At 43.5% G+C, this 19,433-nt stretch overlaps 8 protein-coding genes across 9 annotated transcripts; 3 read left to right on the top strand and 5 right to left on the bottom strand.

Moving 5' to 3' along the window:
• Positions 1-486: 486 nt before the first annotated feature.
• On the bottom strand, positions 487-2,570 carry ttm50 (tiny tim 50). Its single transcript, XM_002055205.4, has 5 exons — positions 2,201-2,570; positions 1,969-2,128; positions 1,371-1,899; positions 1,084-1,207; positions 487-1,022 (listed from the first exon to the last, which is right to left on the bottom strand). Exons 1-5 carry the CDS (start codon positions 2,436-2,438, stop codon positions 832-834), a joined length of 1,242 nt encoding a protein of 413 aa, XP_002055241.1. The 5' UTR covers positions 2,439-2,570; the 3' UTR covers positions 487-831.
• Positions 2,571-2,631: 61 nt separating this feature from the next.
• On the top strand, positions 2,632-4,045 carry LOC6632045 (uncharacterized). The gene is made up of 2 exons (XM_002055206.4): positions 2,632-3,417; positions 3,474-4,045. Exons 1-2 carry the CDS (start codon positions 2,716-2,718, stop codon positions 3,933-3,935), a joined length of 1,164 nt encoding a protein of 387 aa, XP_002055242.1. The 5' UTR covers positions 2,632-2,715; the 3' UTR covers positions 3,936-4,045.
• Positions 4,046-5,001: 956 nt separating this feature from the next.
• On the bottom strand, positions 5,002-7,509 carry dwg (deformed wings). Its single transcript, XM_002055207.4, has 2 exons — positions 6,515-7,509; positions 5,002-6,432 (listed from the first exon to the last, which is right to left on the bottom strand). The coding sequence occupies exons 1-2, from the start codon at positions 7,292-7,294 to the stop codon at positions 5,497-5,499; spliced, it is 1,716 nt and encodes a 571-aa protein (XP_002055243.1). The 5' UTR covers positions 7,295-7,509; the 3' UTR covers positions 5,002-5,496.
• Positions 7,510-7,631: 122 nt separating this feature from the next.
• Positions 7,632-8,884, bottom strand: vilya. The gene is made up of 3 exons (XM_002055208.4): positions 8,132-8,884; positions 7,904-8,070; positions 7,632-7,847 (listed from the first exon to the last, which is right to left on the bottom strand). The coding sequence occupies exons 1-3, from the start codon at positions 8,504-8,506 to the stop codon at positions 7,652-7,654; spliced, it is 738 nt and encodes a 245-aa protein (XP_002055244.1). The 5' UTR covers positions 8,507-8,884; the 3' UTR covers positions 7,632-7,651.
• On the top strand, positions 8,884-9,939 carry LOC6632048 (neuferricin homolog). Its single transcript, XM_002055209.4, has one exon. It carries the CDS (start codon positions 8,901-8,903, stop codon positions 9,732-9,734), a length of 834 nt encoding a protein of 277 aa, XP_002055245.1. The 5' UTR covers positions 8,884-8,900; the 3' UTR covers positions 9,735-9,939.
• A 240-nt stretch (positions 9,940-10,179) lies between these two features.
• LOC6632049 (cobalamin trafficking protein CblD) lies at positions 10,180-11,735 on the top strand. 2 transcript variants are annotated; one of them, XM_070206660.1, is made up of 4 exons: positions 10,180-10,234; positions 10,419-10,651; positions 10,728-11,056; positions 11,129-11,735. In XM_070206660.1, exons 2-4 carry the CDS (start codon positions 10,432-10,434, stop codon positions 11,444-11,446), a joined length of 867 nt encoding a protein of 288 aa, XP_070062761.1. In that variant the 5' UTR covers positions 10,180-10,234; positions 10,419-10,431; the 3' UTR covers positions 11,447-11,735. The 2 variants fall into 2 exon arrangements, with proteins under 2 accessions (XP_070062761.1, XP_002055246.1); XM_002055210.4 differs by having other exon boundaries at positions 10,189-10,357.
• On the bottom strand, positions 11,692-12,532 carry LOC6632050 (COMM domain-containing protein 3). Its single transcript, XM_002055211.4, has 2 exons — positions 12,279-12,532; positions 11,692-12,222 (listed from the first exon to the last, which is right to left on the bottom strand). The coding sequence occupies exons 1-2, from the start codon at positions 12,454-12,456 to the stop codon at positions 11,759-11,761; spliced, it is 642 nt and encodes a 213-aa protein (XP_002055247.1). The 5' UTR covers positions 12,457-12,532; the 3' UTR covers positions 11,692-11,758.
• A 505-nt stretch (positions 12,533-13,037) lies between these two features.
• On the bottom strand, positions 13,038-18,847 carry su(r) (dihydropyrimidine dehydrogenase su(r)). The gene is made up of 6 exons (XM_032439868.2): positions 18,658-18,847; positions 17,102-17,181; positions 16,283-17,038; positions 13,739-15,787; positions 13,517-13,674; positions 13,038-13,225 (listed from the first exon to the last, which is right to left on the bottom strand). The coding sequence occupies exons 2-6, from the start codon at positions 17,144-17,146 to the stop codon at positions 13,138-13,140; spliced, it is 3,096 nt and encodes a 1,031-aa protein (XP_032295759.1). The 5' UTR covers positions 17,147-17,181; positions 18,658-18,847; the 3' UTR covers positions 13,038-13,137.
• Positions 18,848-19,433: the final 586 nt, after the last annotated feature.

Raw genomic sequence — 19,433 nt, 5'->3', positions numbered from 1 at the left:
TTAACTCACACATGCATACACACATATGCATACTCGCAACAGCTCTGACAACGCCAATCAAAGGACGCGCAAAAATTTAAACGCATTCATTCAGTTGAACAAATTTATCGATAGGAGGAAATGCATCTCAACTAGGCTAACATAATGTCCCGCAACATATTAACATATATGTATTGAATTGCGCGCAAAGTTTGAAATATGCAAATGAACGCAAAGCCAAAGGATATCAGATTTGTTCAATATGCTAATGATGATATATGTATCATACGCATATTAATTAGACTAAAGTAATTATAATTCATAAGCTTCTTGCTCTACGACTCTATTCAACGAAATATGCCTAATCGCAAGCTCTGCTCAAAAGAGAAATATGCCACATTTATTTGTTACCGATAATTGGTATATGCTTGACTAAATGCAGGGATAAGTTTGAATTATATATATTTTTTTTATTAATATTAGCAATTTAAGATAATTACATTGCCAAGAAAAATGAACTAGCGAATTAAGAATTAAAAAAAAAAAATGAATGAAACAACAGCATACTTTTTTTTTGTATCAAAAGAAAATCGTGCATTTTGCTTACTCGCAAGAACTTTCACATATTTCTTTGTATGGGGAGCACTCTGTGTGGGATTTTTGAAGATGCCTTTCCTTACATTGGCCACGCCTTTTACTAAAAACATAGGGATTGGGATTGGGATGGGGATGGGTGTATGTAGAAGTAGTTTATAACTGGATACAACTACTGTGTATATAACGACTATGGCTTTTGTGTGGGTTAGCATGGTGCGACGAGCGACAGCAACAGCAGCGTCGGTTGTACAGAAGTTAGCGGCCCAGAATGTTGCGAGACCATTGCTTCACCATCGGCTTGGCTTTCGACTGTTCGATGCGTTCAGCTTCCTGCATTTGCTCGGCAAGTTTGCGTTGATTATCCCTAAACTGGCTAATGGGATCCTCAAATTGACGATAATAATGCAACACTTCACGCACATCATCCACATCATTTTGCGCTATGACTGGAATGCAAACATACATATTTGAGTATTAACCAGATTAAATTTGATGTCCTTTGCTTACTCTTCAAAAACGCAATCAAATCATAGAGCTGTGCATCATCGCCGTTGCCATGCCAGCGCGCAATGCCAAATGTGTTGTCCGGATGCATTTTAGTGGCATTGCTATCCCAGTCAATGACAATTACCTGCAAATATAATAAATGTATCAACATTTTTTGGCCATGATATTGATATTCTTAGTTAGAGAGTTAAGGTATTTAATCTTGGACTAAAATTGTTCTTCACACCTTGTTTTTTTTCGGTTTATGAGTTTCTTAAAACGTTCGTAAGGTTAAGACGAAAACTTACGCGTCTGAGGTCGCGATTTAAATTGTCCAGATTTTTGACGTGGTGACCATCAACGAAATGGGTGGCATCGCGAACCAAGCGGTACATAATGTAGCCATTGGGATCGAGGGCATCCAGTATGGGAAATACTGTCATGCCCTGTTCGGCAGTAAAGACAACAATTTCAAAGTCTTTGGCGCATTCCTGCAAAAAGTGATCGACGCCGGGGCGCTTCTTGAAGCGCCACCCAGTCTTATATGTCCAATCCGGATGAACCAGCACATCCTTCATTTCTAGGACAAGCGTGTAACGCGGCTGCACATATGGATGCTTAAGCGGATCAGGCAATAGTTTCGCACGTGATGGTTCCTGGATCATTTTTTGATAGTAGTGCAGCGATTTCCACATGCGCTGCAAATATTGTTGTACCAGCGGCTTGTGTGTAAACTCATCTTCTATGGTCTGACCCTCTGCATCCCTTTCGGGTTGTCCAAACTTATAGATGCCCCAAAGCACAGTGGCAATGCCGCCGCCACCAAAAATGGCAAAGCTAAATAAACATAAAAGTAATAAATATGAAAACAATTTGACCAGATCTAATGGTTGTGCGGCAGCTAACCCCAGTTTCATGCGTTTCCAAGCGCGTTCATTCTCCTTGGCCTCGTCCTCTTCGCGCTTCTTGCGTTCCTGTTCGGCATTGCTGTCCGCATCGGGCGAAGTTTGTGGAAAAAGTTTTGAGAGCAATGGCGACGCAGTCTCTGTGCCAGCCGGTGGTCCCTCTATTAAAATTGTGTATGTGTGTGTGTTTTGAGTGTTGAGTAATCAACTGGGTCACAGCAGGGTCTACTTACTGGCATTGCTGTAGCATCTTTTGCCGCTCGACAAGGCTGCACCATCCACCTGTGCTTTGTGTGTATGAATCGCTGCTCCCGTTGACAGCGGACGGCAGTGCAGAGGCGCCGGTGACAATGGCAACGACTGATTACCCAATGCAAATGTGCGCCGCAATCGGTTTGCAAATGTGTGAAAGGAAGCACGTGGTGCGTTTAATCGTATTAATTGTATGACTGGAACTGGCGCCATGCTCATGATTCTGTTTCTTAAGTGCTGTGCACAAATTCCTATGCTCTGACACTTTCAAATGCAGTTGTTTCTTTTGATTGCTTTTTTTGACCTGACCAAACCCCCTTAGGACTTAACCGGCATGGCAGCGAAAATTCTTGCATATGCTTCTGTCATACGGTCACACTGGCACCATCAGCTGACTTTTGATCGAAGCAGTCTGGCAGCACTGTCAACTAGAGCTGACAAAAATTGTGTGTAAACAAGCTAACGAAAGCCAAACAATAACAATAACAACCGAAACATGTCCATTTGCGAGGACACGGCAACGGTTGAGGATGCCGAGCTGCGCTTGTGTCGCGTTTGCAATGTTCCGTCGTTGCAATCGCTGCCGCTCTATAAGCCACATATCATCGCCGGCGAGCTGACAACGCTAGCAGCGCTGCTCAGCTATTGCGCCAATTTGCAGGTGCTCGAGGAGGAGCGGTTCCTGCCCACACACATGTGCAAGCGCTGTGGCGACTTGCTAACGCAAGTATATGAATTCAAGCGCACAGCTCTGCGCACCGACCATCTGCTTAGAAAGCGCAATGCGATATCTTCAAGAGCCGCCATTTCCCGCTCCCCATCACTAGCCGATCTGCGAGGTGCCGATCAACTCGAGCAGGCTGATGCCGAAGTCGATACCGAAACAGATGCTATCATCGAATCAGCTGGCTCTGATGAGTATGTTTACGTGCTGGAGGAAACGGAATCGCTGGCGTCAAACGCGGACAGCGTTGTGTCCAATCAGCAAAATCAGGTGTACCCTGTGGCTGAGGAAATACCCGATAATGAAGTGCATTTTGAGAGCGATGAGCCCAATGTTGAGGTCTTTGAGGTGGACTATGACTTACCAGAGGATTATGAAAACGTGCAGGCACCGAGCAATATAGAAGCTGACCACAACGTCAAGCCGCGTGCGACGCAGCGTCGCAAATCACTGAATCCCGCCCTGCAATGCCTGGTGAGTAACTGCACATATCCAATATATCATAATAATCCCGTACATATTTTTTGTAGATTTGCGGCAAGCAGCTCAGCACCAGCAACTCATTTAAGTATCACATGCAACTCCATGGCGATAATAGGCCATTTGTGTGCACCATTTGCGGAGATTCGTTTAAGACGCGCAATGCCTATGATGGTCATATTACGCTGCATAATCCCAATAATCCCAACAAGTGTACAATTTGCGGTAAAATCTACCGGCAGGCATCATCGCTGCGCTCCCACCTGTATAGCCATAGCGGCGTCAAGCCATTCACCTGCGATGTATGCGGCAAGGGATTGACCCAAAAGTCTGGCTACAAAAAACACATGCTCACCCATACGGGCGAGAAGCCGCATAATTGCGACACCTGCGGCCGCCACTTCCGCTACTCCAGCAACCTGATCGCGCACAAGCGCTCCCATACACGCAAAACTCCCACCAACCTGAAGACAACTACCAGCAAAGGCTCTTCAAAGGCAGCCCATACGTGAATCCACAAATATACAACCAAAGCTCATGCCCAATATCAGCCGTCTTATCTTTTGAGAGAACTGATCAGAGCGCAGCAAATAAAACGGCCATTGGGCATTTTAAATTGAAACTCTGTTTGGCATTGCTTATGGAAACAATTAATGATATTACCTCTCTCTAACCATGCCAAAGCGGATAACACGAATCACATTTTGCATAGTTTATGACAAGGTTGCAGGTCCCATGAAAAATGTCGACTTTCTGCCTTGAGGTTTGTTTTTGCTATAAACCTTAGTTTGGTCGATGTAAAACAAATGTTAATGAAACAATTTTATTTTTAATTTGATTGCCTGTTCTACTGAAAATATTGCAAGCCGTAGACATTTTCATATAGTTCGTGTGGGCTAAATTTGATTTCTACCCGAAATTGGCATCTACCAAATATGGTTAGATAAAGCTAATGATTGGAGGCGACCCAAGTTATTCATGCTTCGGGCTCGGTTGCTTTTAAGACAAGTTTAAGGTGTGATATAAATTAAAATTATCAAGGAATTCAATTTTTTCAAGTGTATAAGTATCAGGCTCCAGGATATCCCTCCTGTCTTGGTTAAATATTTATACAGCCCGAGGTTTTTTTAAAATTGATATTGATATTGTTTTTTTTTTATTATGAGTAGTTTTTTATTTTAAGAATTTTGGATTTTAAAAGTTATATTTGGCAAATTGCGCATTTTTATCTTAAATATTATGTTTATTTTCTATGCTATTATATTTCTATATTACGAATTGGATGTGGATAAGATCATTTTCAGCAGTTTCTAGAGCAGCAGCGCACGGGCTACATTTTGTACTTAGTATATATGTATTTGTTGTTATTTTTAAAGCTTCTGTTTATGGCCAGGATTAGGGAAAGTATCTTAGCTGCATGCCAGCTGTAGATACTTTCGTATAATGCAAAAGTTGATAGACTGATCGGATTTTAATGCGGCGCAATTGTGAATTTTAAAATTTTTTTTTTTTTATTGTTTTCTTAAGGTTTTCAGTTTTTATACATACACATCTTGTCAAAGTACAACTAATTACAGCCTTTTTAATATATGTGAAGTATCAACCCGGATTAAAGCTGTGACTTTTACCAAATTTAATTTTTTTTTTTTTAGCTGAGGAATGGCTAACAAATCACATATATCTTCCTTTTAACAATCCAAAAACTACATTACAAATTTTCAAAAACAAAAAATAAAATAAAATAAATCCCAAAACGGGCATGCTAAATATATAAATATATCATTACGATAAAAAAAAAATACATTTTTTCCATTGAGAAAACTATTGAAACCTGATTACTTGAAATTTATGAACATCTGTATTCGTGTGTCAGGGCATTTCTTTTGAGTCTGCGATTCTTTGCAGGTGCAGTAAAGCTCATTTACTGGACCCGGGAATCGCAAGCTTTGTGATGAAATAGCGATAGATGGACATGCCTGTGTATGTACGTATGTATATCTATATACTATATACATAGGTAGGTGTAGATTTCTATGTGATACAAGTTAAAACTAAGCTTAGTCAGTACGATATTTAGAGCACCACAACTACTTTGGAGGTGGAAACCTGCTGATCCATTACGTCGGGCATATTCATGGCTGTGCGACGGCCGGCCGCCACCACCGCTACGCGTTGGCCATGCATAGAGCCGATGGTGCCAGTATTGGTGCCGATGGGATTGCTGGTTGCAGTAACTGGTGCTTCCTTGTTGTGGACACGCATATGGCTGTTTAGGCGCTTTTTGGTGGGGAATGCCTTCATGCATTTGTCGCACTTGAATGGCTTCTCACCGGAGTGCAGACGCACATGGGCATTTAGGTTGCTGGTGAAGGTAAAGGCACGTCCGCAGATGTGACATTTGTGCGGCTTTTCCCCGGAATGGACAAGCATGTGCTTCTTATAGCCGGATTTTTGTGAGAGGCCAACGCCGCAGATTTCGCAGGTGAATGCCTTTTCGCCCGTATGGCTGATCTTGTGCTGGCGCAGCGACGACGAATCGTAGTAGGCCTTATCACACAAATCACACGCATAGGGACGCTCGCCGGTGTGTGTCAGCTTGTGGCGACGCAGATGATCAAAGGCCGCATAGCTGCGCCCGCACTGATCGCACTTGAACGGCTTGTCCTCGGCATGGGTGCGCATGTGGGCAGCCAGACTGGATGTGGTGCGATAAAAGCGTGCACAGACCAAGCACTGATGAGGCTTAGCATTTGTGTGGGTCAGCATGTGCTCTTTGTAGTTGCGCAAGTGCTTCAGCTTCTTACCGCACATCTCGCAAGTGTACAGCTTCTCGTCCACATGGGAGCGCATATGTTGATTGAGACGGCACTGTTGACGGAATGCCTTGTTGCAGACATGACAAACATGTGGTAGCACCTCGCCGCCAGGTCCGGCGGCTACCTGATTCGAGGCAGAGCCGTCCATTGAGTCGTCCAGAAAATCCTCACCCTCCTCGCTATCGCCAGTCAGCTATGAGTTAACAAAATTGATATCCGTTTGTTAGTTACAATTTCACCGGTCACTTAAAACAATATTTTTATATGTTGCTTACCAAGTGCTCCTCGCGCTCCATGTCCAGTATATCGTCGCCCTCGACTTCGCCAATTACCTCATCGATGGGCTCCTCGCCAGACATGATGACCATTAGGTCATCGAGCATTTGGATTTGTATTTGCTCACTGACCGTTTCGAGACGCGGCGAGTCCATAACCTCGATGTCATCGTCGTCCTCCACCTGCGAGTCATATTCACTTTTGATCGTCACATACTCAATGTCAGCCGTTTGGAAGTCGTTAAGCGGTTCGAGTGCATCCTCCGACTCTAACTCCGCACCAATCCCTGCCTCAGTATCCGCGCTCACATCTTCGACGACAAATTCATCGTGCTCTTGTTCTTGATCATTGTAGGCCTCAACGAGTGCGGAAACATCTTGAGAAATAGAGCCCGTTTTATCCGCAGACTGTTGGGCCTCGGCCTCATCGCTAAGCAGCTCGATCATTACATACTCCTGGTTGTTAGCGTTCAGATTGGCATTGTTGTTATCAATTTCCTCGAGGCCCAGACGTAGCAGCTCATCGGAATCGATGACCATGCGCTTGAAATTGAATGCCTGCTCCAGCAACTGCAGGCAATGCATGCATATGTGTTGCGGCATTGCAGCGCCATCCTGCGGCTCGAACGAAAGACTGGAGCAATAGTGCAGCATATTGGCGAGCGTGGTGCTGCCCTCAGGGCCGATCTCAATTTCGTCTTGCAGCGATTTATATTGTTTACATGCACGGGTGCATGTGCGGCAGTTGAGCACCACGCCTGATTTGCTGCCGCTCATCATTTCTGCTTGGCTGTGTAAATATATTGTTCGTTTGCGTTTTTTGCCCGCAGTTGCAGTTGCCACTGTTTACAACTGCAAATGTATAGCGCCGATTTTAATGCGCAACTTCTTTTCTATTTGCCATTCGCGTGTACTGTTGGCTCGAGTTAAAAAAAAACACACACAAATTGTATTGGCATATGCACAGTCACACAGTCTCGCTCGCTTCAAAATGGCGTCGACAGTAGCTGTGTCGCAAGCGGGCGAAACAAGAAGAAGCACTTGACAAACAGTGCTGGGAAACGGCGCGCAAAATGTTTTAGCACTTTTTTCAAATGCCCACAATTGTACATAGAAATAGATTTTGTTAATATTTATTTATAATACAAATGAATTATTTCGATGGTGTACAAAGCTGGTTATAGCCGGATACTGCAGTGTAGTCTTAGTTTCTGCGTCTGCCAAATGCGATCTAACTCTAGTTTCTGATGACTCCGAATGAGAATGAGAATTTTTAGTGCCTTGCAAAATGCAATCGGTTTGCTTTGGGGACTCGGCTCTACGTCGGGCCAATCTAAAAATGCAAGAACTCTAGAATTTTCATTTCGTTTAACTTAATGTAAAACTTACCGCCGTTGCGCTTCCTCTCTTCGAATTTTAACAATATGACTTATTCTCCGCGCACGAAATTCGAGCTGCTTCCGCGTCGCACGCAGTCGATGCCCCTCCAAGTAATGTTTCCGACAGAGTGTGCGTGCCAACTGTATGTCCTTATCTAACTTAAGTTCTTCTTTTTCCTGTGCAAACAGAAACATTGTGAGTTAGGGTGCGAAATCGTTCGAAATAAAAGAATTTCACCTTTTTGGAAATATGCGTATCCAAACTGTTGATATTGGCTTTCTGAAAGGCGTCGATTAGATCGTGAGGCAGGCCGTCGCGCCATGGCTCTGGATGAAACATATCCTTGAGATTTGTGGGCAGCGCATTGTTCACCTGACGTCCGCGCACATTTTTACGGCAAATCGGGCACGTATACGTGGGTGCGTCGCCGGGAATGCGACCCAAACTGGCAGTAACGCATTTTTCGCATATAACATGCTGACAGGCCAGCAAAAATAACATGCTCTGCTCATCGACATAATGCTCAAAGCAGCAATTGCAGTGGATCCACAATTTGCTAGCCTTGGCTTCATCAATTATAATCTCCGATTCATCAGGATCTTCGCTGTTCATGATTCACTTTGCATCAACGTATTAAAAAATATCTGTTCTGTAATCGTAACGGGTTTCGGCCATTGCCATTCACAATTTACGTATTAACTGTGATTACTGAAAATCAGCTGGGTTGCCAAGCACAACATAACAACTGTAACTTTGTTCATGCTAGGTATGCAGCTCGCTGTTAATTTTGTATTCAACACAGTTATTACAAAATAAAAACACTAAAAATAAGGCTAAAACTTATTTGCGCATTTGATTTGCTTGCATTTTGCACAAATCGGTGGCCTGGCGCGCCCAATAACCTGTGATCAGCGTACCAGGCACCAGTGTGTTAAATCTTTGTATACGCATACATACATACATACATAGGTGCACATACATATGTAAGTTAACATTTTGCAGCAGAATGTTTGGTTTTGTGAAACTGCTTTTCAAATATCGACTTGCATTCATATTAATCATTATAGCCGTGTTGGTTAAACTCTATCAGAAAGATGTTGTGCAGCTCTTACAAATCGCAGCTACGCGCTATTTGAATCTCGCCGCCAATAAGCAAACGGACAGCGTCTCCGTGCAGTTCACAGATACACGCGGCAATCTCTACACACCGGAGCAGCTGGCCACGTACAATGGCGAGAATGGAGCAGCCATCTATTTGTCGCTGCTTGGCGCCGTCTTTGACGTTTCACGTGGCCTAAAGCACTACGGACCCGGCTGCAGTTATAATTACTTTGTTGGTCGCGATGCTTCCGTTTCGTTTGTGAGCGGAGAGTTCGAGCACTACGATCCAAAGACGGCTGATGATGTGCTCAGCCTGAAGCCCAGCGACCTGATCGAGTTGGCCAAATGGCAACAGTTCTACGAGAAGGAATACACATATAAGGGCAAACTTATTGGACGCTTCTATGACAAAGAAGGCAAGTCGACCGTCTACCATCAGAAATACCTTGCACTGCTGGACCAAGCACAGATAGCCAAGGCGCAAGTAGATGAGCTGCGCAACAGATATCCTGGCTGTAATATCGAGTGGTCCGAGGCGAAAGGCACACGCGTCTGGTGTACCACAACAAGCGGCGACGGCAAGAAGCGCGATTGGCCCGGCTATCCACGCAAGCTATATGATCGTGACAATAAGAATTTTCATTGCGCCTGCGTACCCGAAGCGGAGTTAAATGATCCAATGTTCAAATCATATGAGAACTGTGCGTTTCGCTCGGAGGAATGTTTTTATCGTGTCTGAATATTGTGTGCATATATGTATATCAATGTTATTATAGCTTATGGGTTCAAGTTGTGAACTAAATACAAAACTAGCTCCAGCTTATGTATGTATGTATGTATGTGTGCGGTATTCCAATATATAGAATTTTCAGTGTTCAGAAATATGTATATAAAATGTACTCGAGTTTTAATTAAAATGGAAATTGCTTATTTTTTGCTATAAATTTAATGCCTTTTTTTTACAGAACTTTTAGAGATAAATCTTGGAAATTTATTTAAGATTTATTAAATATTTGATTTAATAATTTTGCTAAACGCATTGTATTTAAACCTGCTATCCAATTGCAAAAATAATTATATTGTTTTCGAACTTGTACAAGAAAAATAAAAAAAATACTTTTGGTGTTTTTTGTTTTTTTTTCAACATATGGCAACTTTGATGTGAAATTCTTGTTTCGATTAAACAATCGTCAATCAACAGAAACACCTAACAAAAACACAGAGGAAAATACAAAAAAAGTAAGACGATAATTCAACTTTCGACATTCTATTGAGGAGTTTCAAATAAAATACAAAATTCAACGTGAAATTATTATAACATACAGATTTTCGCTAATTTTGTTCGCCATTCGACTGCTGCCAGTGAGTAAAAAACAGTGTGACCGACGAGTAATAATGCGAATAATTGCGCGTTTGCTTGCAGAGCTTATGATATAATGTCGCGTACGTTGAGTCGTTTATTTGGACGCTGCCTGATTAGCCATGCCTATGCAAAACCCTTGCAGGCAAATGGTGCGATGAGAAATTTACTGGAAGCACAGCCGTTGCCAGCTATGTGCGGTGGCTGCATTGCACCTTATTCGAAGCGAAATGGTCCACCTCACGATGCGGGCGAGCCTTTTAAAACCGTGTCCAAGACACGAAATGTTGATGATGGTAAGTTGTTGACAGTTTCACAATTGTCCACAAAGTCCACACAATAATTGAGTTGTGTTTAATAAATGTTCGGTAGACGATCTTAACAGCCTGGAGGGAGAGCCCAACTGGGAGCTAACTTCGCAACGTAGCAATCGCTTCTATTTGCCAAATGCCACCGGACCTGCATGGCAGGGCGATACATCCACAGTGGGTCTAATGGAACCACTAGCTCATCTAGTCAATTTCTTTAAGGACGATAACGTGGACAAATCACGTTTAGAGTTTGCATGCTGTCAGTGCCCAGTGTTGATACGCGATTCAATATTTGAACAATTCCCAGTTCGCGCAATTGGACAAAGGGACTATGCCATAACACTTCTTACACTCAGCTACGAGGGCGACATAGAGAAGGGTGCAGCCAAGGTAAGCGCATGCCCCTACACATATAAACACGGATGCATTCACTGCAAATAACGCTTTTATAATTTATTACAGTTTGTGCTCGCTGCCAGAGAAATAAGCGATCGTTTGCTTTCGTTGGGCTATTGGGCAGACTTTTTAAATCCATTTAGTGGACGTCCATATTTTTTACCCAGAGACGGGTCTATATTGTATAAACAGGACTGCCGCTTTCGCGGACTCAATATGCGTCTGTCCAATCACAACGAGTGCGTGCTTATCGCTGCCGAAGAAAACGATAGCATTTACTTCTCAGGCACCATCTTCTGTACAGCGCCAAATAACTATAGTCTGCTGGTAGAGCTGCTCGCCCCTACAGAATTTAAAATGCGAATTGAGGATGTACCGGAATGACAGTGGATAACCGTCAACAACAATTTCGTAGTACAATTTCCATGTAACCAACACTCAACAATAGCGCAACATGCGACCTTGGCTGGTCAGCAGAAGATAACGAAAGACAAGACGTAGCCGTTTAGTGATGACAACTGTGTTAATTGCCAAGTTTTTGTTCGGACTTGTCATAAACATTGTGTACAAACTATTTTCACACTCTATAAGTTTGTAAAACACATATTTAAATTACACGCATATGTATGTATATGTATATGTAATATATATATATGTATATATATTGAACTGATTTCCATACACTCATTTTTTACTCTACGTAATGGCCACCTGATTGCAGTGTCTTTCAATATCCTTCAGACGATTTATCAGCGATTGCAGCTCCTCGGCATTGCACACAAACTCCACTATAGAAACGCGTTCCCCGCTGCTTTGGCGATACTGTCCCAAATTGATGTTGAAATGTGGAGCACCGCTGCTAGAGTCTGACGTTGAGGATTTCACATCGCAGACAATGCGCCACTGCACATCGGTGATGTGCGGAAAACTGTGGCCCAGCTGCAGTTGACGCAGCACAAGATCCTTGCGATTGTCCTCGTAGACACGTGTCAGTTCATCAATGGCGATGGCATTTACGGACAGTGTTTCCAATTGCTGGCGCAGCGTCACACTGTCCCAACCATGTTTCGTCGCCACGGCATAGAGTGTGACCACAGCATATTCGCTCTGTTTGGCGCTGGCTGCGTTCGAGGCGTAAATTTCGGGCACTGGTGCTATAACTGGTTATCAAACGATTTGTGATTAATTCGACTAGAGCAATATTAATGTTGCATACTTGCATCTGGATAAAGCGTCAGTTTTAATGAATTGGCAATTAACGTTTTGCTTATGGCTGCTGTTAGAACGGTGCCCAAGTTCTTTAAGCCAGCTATCACGGTTGCGGAGAGCAATCCATTACTAGCGTGTGTGGTAGTGGCATTGGATGTGCTCGGACTCTGCGTTGCGGTGGCCATTAACAATAATTTTTGCAGACGCTACACATAAAGCAAATAATAATAATAATAAACAGCTGTGCATTTGCCATTCACAACGAGCGATCACTGTTTGGTTAACAGTGCAAATATGAATGTAGTGTTAAAAGTGAATTAACTGTCTTCCAGGCTGTTAATGCTGTCGCTGCTGCTGCGGCTGCTGTTGCAGTAATAGCCGATGCTAACATTGCTGTTGCTGATGACGCAGTTCGTCGTTGTTGTTGTTACATGAATTGCAGCTCGTATTAGACGTGATAAGGTTGTGTCGATTGCTCGAATGCGCTGACACAGCGTACGTGGCAAGCGTGCATGCAGCCTTTACTTCGTCATTGATAATTAAATGCAAATTGTGTTTTGTTTAACATTCGTAACACGAATTCACATCATAACGGTTTCATGCGCCATTTTTTAAAACAGCCAAACAGCTGTTCCAGATATCTGTAGCTAACGGGAACAAAATCTGCCTCATTTGAAGGAAAATTATACTTCAAATTTGAATACGTATAATTGATGTCTGTTTACCTAGTTTATTCGTAAACTTGAATAATTGTAAAGGAAAATACTTTTCTTGTAGTTAATTTGTTTATTGTGAACCAGATATTACATTTTGTTTTAACAAACACATACATTATTATACATACATATACGAATATAATATTTTGATTATTGGCTTGGGCTAAGGGCATGCGTGTAGAACGTCTTTTCTTCCAAGCCGCGCTTAATAACATGCGGTATTTGCTTCGGCTCCATGCTGTGAATAGAAACAGTTTTTATTATTACATATGTACATAATTCGAGACGTTCCTAATATTTATAGACCTCATCAAGGACCTGTCTGGCATCGCGTCAGAAGAATACAAAATTAGAATTACAGATTCACTATAAGAGCACGACAAAGACATGTCTTGTAGTGCTCAAAGCAGAAAGGGAGCGAGAGAGAGAGAGAGAGAGGGAGAGAGAGTACTGGAAGACGACCAGCAAGACAGGTAGCCAAGACGGAAATATCCTCATCAGAATCAGAATTCAATAGACAGGCACTTACCGAATGCAATCGATGATGGGACAGACGGAGACACAGAGAGTGCAGCCGGTGCAGTCGTCGTTGACGTGCGGCAAATGCGTGTCCTTATCAAATTCAATTGCCTGATAGCCGGAGTCAGCGCAAGTCATGTAGCACTTGCCACAATTGATGCACATGTCCTGTAGGGGATAAATATGAATATATATAATTGTGCTGGTCAAAAGGGGTGCCCGGGAAACCTACATCATTGATTAGAGCCACCTTCTGTTGCTTGTTGTCGAGGCTCTTGTAGGCACCGATGCGCGGCAGAGCCGCACCAATGACATCTGTAATTTTGGGTGCGGGCTTAACATCAGCGGAGCTGGTCGCGTCTACGGTTGCCTGTTGCGCATCCCAAAAGGCGCCCTTCTGCTTGCGCAAGTCGGCCAATTTGATGTCACGCTGCTGCTGATAGGGACCAAAGAAGCCGAGCGTTTGGTTGCCACTGCCGGTCAAATGAACGACAGGCTTGCCCTTCTGGTGCACTGGCGTTGGCGGCGATTGGCCATCCCAGAAGGCGCCATTGACTGGCGGAGGATTCGCCTTCAGGTAGAGCAAAGCCTTCAAGCTGGTGCAATAGTCATCAATGAGCGTGAAGTCTTGATTCTGTACGGAGGAGCAGATCTGCAGCACTGTGGCGCCAGCCTGAAGGAACTGAAGCGCCACCTCACCGGAATCAATGCCTCCAATGCCCAATATGGCAAATCCTGGCAGCTTTTTGGCTATTTCCGAAACGGCACGCAGCGCAATGGGACGTGTGGCATTGCCAGAGACGCCGCCGTATGTGGTGCGCTGCTCCTTACCAACAGCTGGCCAAGCTGTGGCATCCGCTTTCAGGCTCATCAAACCCTGAACCGTATTTATTGCAGAGCCGCCATCGGCGCCACCACGTTGCGCTGCCTGGGCAATGGACACAATGTCGGTGATATTTGGCGTTAGCTTGATAAAGAAGGGTACTTTGACAGCCTTGCGCACCCAACGCGAGATATCCTCGACTAACTTGGGCTCCTGACCGCAGGCCAAGCCCATGCCACTCTCACCCATGCCGTGTGGGCAGGATAGATTTAGCTCCAGGGCATCGGCGCCAGACTTTTCCGCTTTGATAGCCAGTTCCGTCCAGTCTGCCTCGTTGTAGCCGCACATGATGCTCGCAATGATGATCTTCTCGGGAAAGTCGCGCTTCAGCTCGCCAATGGAGCGCAGCCAATATTCGGCGCGCTTCTCGGATATCAGCTCAATATTGAGGAAGCAACCCTGTTGCGGTCCGTACCTGTAGCCGGAGGTAGTACCGCGCACAATGCGCGGCGAAACATTCGTAACCATATCCTTGTCCAGGCCAAATGTCTTTGTCACTACAAATCCCCAGCCCTGCTCGAAGGCGCGGCGTATCATCGCTGCACTGGTGGTTGGCGGTGCGGAGGCCAGTCCAAAGGGATTCTCGAATTTCAGACCACACATCTCTACGGATATGTCAACGTTGTCAATATCCGTATAGAAGAGTGGCAGTGCGGCGGGTGTGTCCAGTGGCAGGCCCTGCAGCTGGCAGTGGATGCTCCAGGCGGCCACTTTGCCATCGTTGACCGACTCCACGGTGGTGTTGGCCACACCAGCCAAGTCACCGCCAATGAAGACCTGTGGCACGCTGCTCTGCATCGTTTGGCGATCTACGACCGGCAATCCGCTACGGAATAACAGCGGAGACAGCGCATCTTTTACATCCGGATCTTGCAGTCCAGAGCCAAAAGCGGAGATGACAAAGTTTGCCTTGAGACGCACTGTCTGCTCCTCATCCTCAACCCATTCGTCCTGATCATTTTGCTCGGTGCGACAGAATTCCATGGCCGTGATCTGGCCATCCTTGACAATGACCTTGCGCGGACTCAAATATGGCATCATCTCACAACGCTCCTCACGCGCCAGTTCCACCTCCTCGGGTACCGCCCGAATGCCAGACGAGCCCTTGCGAAAGACGACGAATACGCGACGCGCACCACAGCGAAGCGCGGAAGTGGCGCAATCAAAGGCTGTATCGCCGGCACCCAGGACAATAACATTGCCGTAAAGCTTGGGCAGCGACTGGGCCGACTTACAGGCGCAGAGACCTGGCTTAGAGCCGTCAGAGACCAATGGCAAAAAGTTCTTGGACGTATAGAAACCCGTCTGAGTGTTTAAGCCATTGAAAATAGGATCGATCTTTGGTTCGGGCAGGCCGATGCCAACAAAGATTGCATCGTGTCCGCTGGACAGCAAGCCCTGTAAACAGAGAAATAAACATTTGTTAAATTTGTAATGCCAAATTTAAATATGATTAGTTTCTTTGTGCACTAAATCCAAAATCTGGAAACGCACGTTGAGAAGAATCCTGTTTAAATGCGCTGGTGCTGCCATATGTACGCTGCAACGCAGGGTGGCAACACAGGAAATTAAGTTAATGTATCATGAAAGCAAAAAGTAAAGCTTACAACATCAAGGAAGATTGCATACAGTTAATTAAAAATGAATAAGTACGAATAAATTAGAAATATTAGAAATTTATGTATACTATGTACACACATATTAGCAAAAAAGCCCGCTTATTTGTCAACAGCGTTGCCACCATATTATAATGTGTGGACACACTGGATTCAGTGTTGGTCAGTGTGTAACATATAGCATATAAAATAAGGAAGAAGGAATTTTAAAATGTATATAATAGTGAGTGTGGAACGAAATGAACGTAACTGGGCGTTGTCATATGTAGTTACTTACTTGAATGGTCAAATCCTTGGTGCTAAGCGAGCGTTGCAATTCGAATTTAACGTCCAGATCCTTAACCAGATCAATCTCAAAATTAACCACATCGATGGGCAGTCGATATTGCGGTATTTCCGCAGAACTTAGACCGCCCAGATAACTGCGGCGCTCATAGATGGTAACATCTGTGTAGCCCAAACGGCCAAGGAATGTAGCACAAGAGAGTGACGCAGGTCCGCCACCCAGCAGTGCAATCTTCTTGTTCGGCTGCGCCAGCGGCTTGAGATCTCGCGAGCGTCGCTGGTGTACGCCCATTCGCTTAAACACCTCGGTGGCAAACTGCTGGAGACCACCAATGTTGATGGGGCCAGCTTCGGAGGCCTGCAGGTTGCAGCCGCCAACGCACAGATCACTTGTGGGGCAGACCATGCCGCAGGTGAGGCCCAGCGGATTATCCGAGAAAATTGCCTTGGCAGCGCCATAGAAATTCTTATTGGCAATGCTCGTGATGAAGCTCTTAATGTCCAGCTGGGTGGGGCAGGATTTTTGGCAGGGCGCATCGGCGCATTTCAGACAGCGTGCAGCCTCCTCAAGAGCCCCACGCTCCGACAGTGTCGTATGCTTAATATCCTCAAAGTTATTAGCCAGCGTTGTGCACGGCACTGCGGTGTGATCCGCATTGCGTTTCCAATGCTTCTTGTTCTCCTTGGTCTGCTTCGTGGGCACAACGCTGCACTGCGTCTTAACGCGTGGATTTAAGGCCAACAGGTCCTGCAAGGGAGTAATCATCCGTATTCAAATGCTATCGATCAAAGCCACATTTATGCGACCTACCTCAATATCGGGCGTATCTTTGCTCAGCATTGCCGGTGGACTCATCTTGATGAAGATTGCCTGATTTAGTTACTGGATGGCTGCAAGAACAATGTGTTCCACTGGGTAAGTCCACATAAATATATGTATATGTATATGTATATGTATATGTATATATGTTCTAATGCATGTGTGCGTGTTTGGGCTTGAATATGATCTAATCGCGGCGCAGGGGTCTTACAGTTTTAGTTTAGTGCTCGCCGATGGGCCCTTCTTATCAAGCGGGCGTGGTCCGATGCCGAACACTCGAGAGATTAGGATGTTAACAGCTGCATACCCGAATCGGGCGCTTGCCAACCAATTGTATCTATGTGTATATATAGCACTAACTGCGTGCTATAACCATCTACTTAAGAACTATGCATGTATGTATATACAGCATACATATCTATATGTGTGTGCGTGCGTGTGTATGTGTGTGTGTGTGTGTGTTTTACATTATCAGTCAAGGTTAAATGGGTATGAGTATATAGTACACTGCGTGTGTGCCACGTCTTTTTTTCGCGCGAACAACAAATGTCCACTATAATTTAATAAAATACACTTAAAAAAAAAAAAAGACAATAAATGTATACTTCTAGTTACAAAAGAGGACGAAGAATAATAAAATACTTATGTATGAACATATATACAACAGTTATTGGAGTTAACATTAGGAACATTTTATTTAATTTTCTACAAAAAAAAATGCAAAGAAGTTGACATTCACGAGCTTTTAGAAATGATTCTACTATCAGAGAAATAAATATTTGGTCTTTTAATTTAGTTTTAGTGATAATAACATTTTTCTATGAATTGTTCAAAAAAGTGCAACTGTTAAATAAGAAACTGGAAATTGTTAAGTCAAGACCGATGGACTGACAAATACTTGCAATATATAATATATATGAATGATTAGCCATTCGGTTTTTATGCCCTTCTGCAATATTTTGTAGAGCTTAGCTTATTTGTTTTATGCTTTATTTTTAATCTTCCACGTGCCTCAAGCAGTTTAATCTGCGAAGAAAACAGCTTGTTTTCAATTAGTTATATCAGCGGGCTCGTTGCCACTGATAATGTACAGTGAAACCCCGGAGCGCAGACAACAAGTTGCCTGATTAGTATATAAACGCTTGCCAATTACAAAATTAGTTTACAAAAATGTTAATTGTTGTCAAACGCAAGTGTCATACATTTGATTGAATATACTTCAGTTTAAGTGTTCTTCCGGTCGTTACAGTCAGAGCTAACTGTATGGGCACTACAATAAGATCTGTTATTATTATTATTATTATTGAGAGTATCAACATCATCAAGCCCCCCGCAGGTCGCTGTGCGGAATATAATGACCGCTCCCATTATCAGCTCTAGTTTATTCAAATTTCCAGTTTCGTTTTCGTTGGTCGAACTGTCAATAGTTCTCGATTGCGACATTGCGATTCGCACCAAAATATGTATGTAGTATGCTAATGTGATTATTATTCAAATATTCTAATACATCGGATGTTAAGTGGCTTTTGGCTTTTGGACAAACAAACCTTTCGCTGTGTTGATGATGATGCTCTGTGAATAAGGTTCTTTTCCGGCGATTTCTCAGCGTTTTTTCACTCACTGACACTTGAATAAAAAACGAAAAACCAAACAAAAAAATAAAATAATATTGTAGTTCTTTTGAAAATTTGCACGAATTTTACGGAAAACAGAAATCGGTCTTCACACTGGAAACGCACAATTCCAAATGATATTTGCTTGTTGAATTCGTTGTTTAAAAAAACATTTACGTCGCCATCGGCTTCAGATTCGGCGTCGGCATCGACGTCGGCTACCGCCGTCGGTTTTCCACACCCAGAGTATTTTGCTTAGCTGTCGTTTCATTTATTACTTTTTTTTTTTTTTTTGTGTAGTTCTGAGATCACTTTTCACGGCAGCAAAGCTCTGTTAAAAGCTTAACGACTTTTTTTTTTTCTAAAACGAACCTAGTTTTAGAGAGAATTAAAGCTCGCAGCAACAATTATGTCTTAAGATATTTGTATATACACACATATGTACACATATTAAATGAAAATGTCAAAAGGTTGGCAAAGAGAATATTACGTTATCGCAATGTTGAACAAATATAAACTTCAAAACAACTTGGAATTAGACAGACGGTACGCCGAAGATTAGATACTCTTGTAGGCAAGTGCTTTACAGGCGCTTTTATACGAAAGCTTTGACTGATTGTTCCTAGGGCAACTATATAAGATAACTAACTATTTAAGCTCGTAATTGTTAAGTTGGCTTTTTATTTATTAAATGAGATTTTCAAGCAAGA

Source organism: Drosophila virilis, chromosome X (genome assembly GCF_030788295.1).
Source record: "Drosophila virilis strain 15010-1051.87 chromosome X, Dvir_AGI_RSII-ME, whole genome shotgun sequence".
In the NCBI taxonomy this organism is placed as follows: domain Eukaryota; kingdom Metazoa; phylum Arthropoda; class Insecta; order Diptera; family Drosophilidae; genus Drosophila; species Drosophila virilis.
The sequence above is the reverse complement of the archived record's forward strand: the minus strand, read 5'-3'. Positions and strand labels throughout refer to the sequence as shown.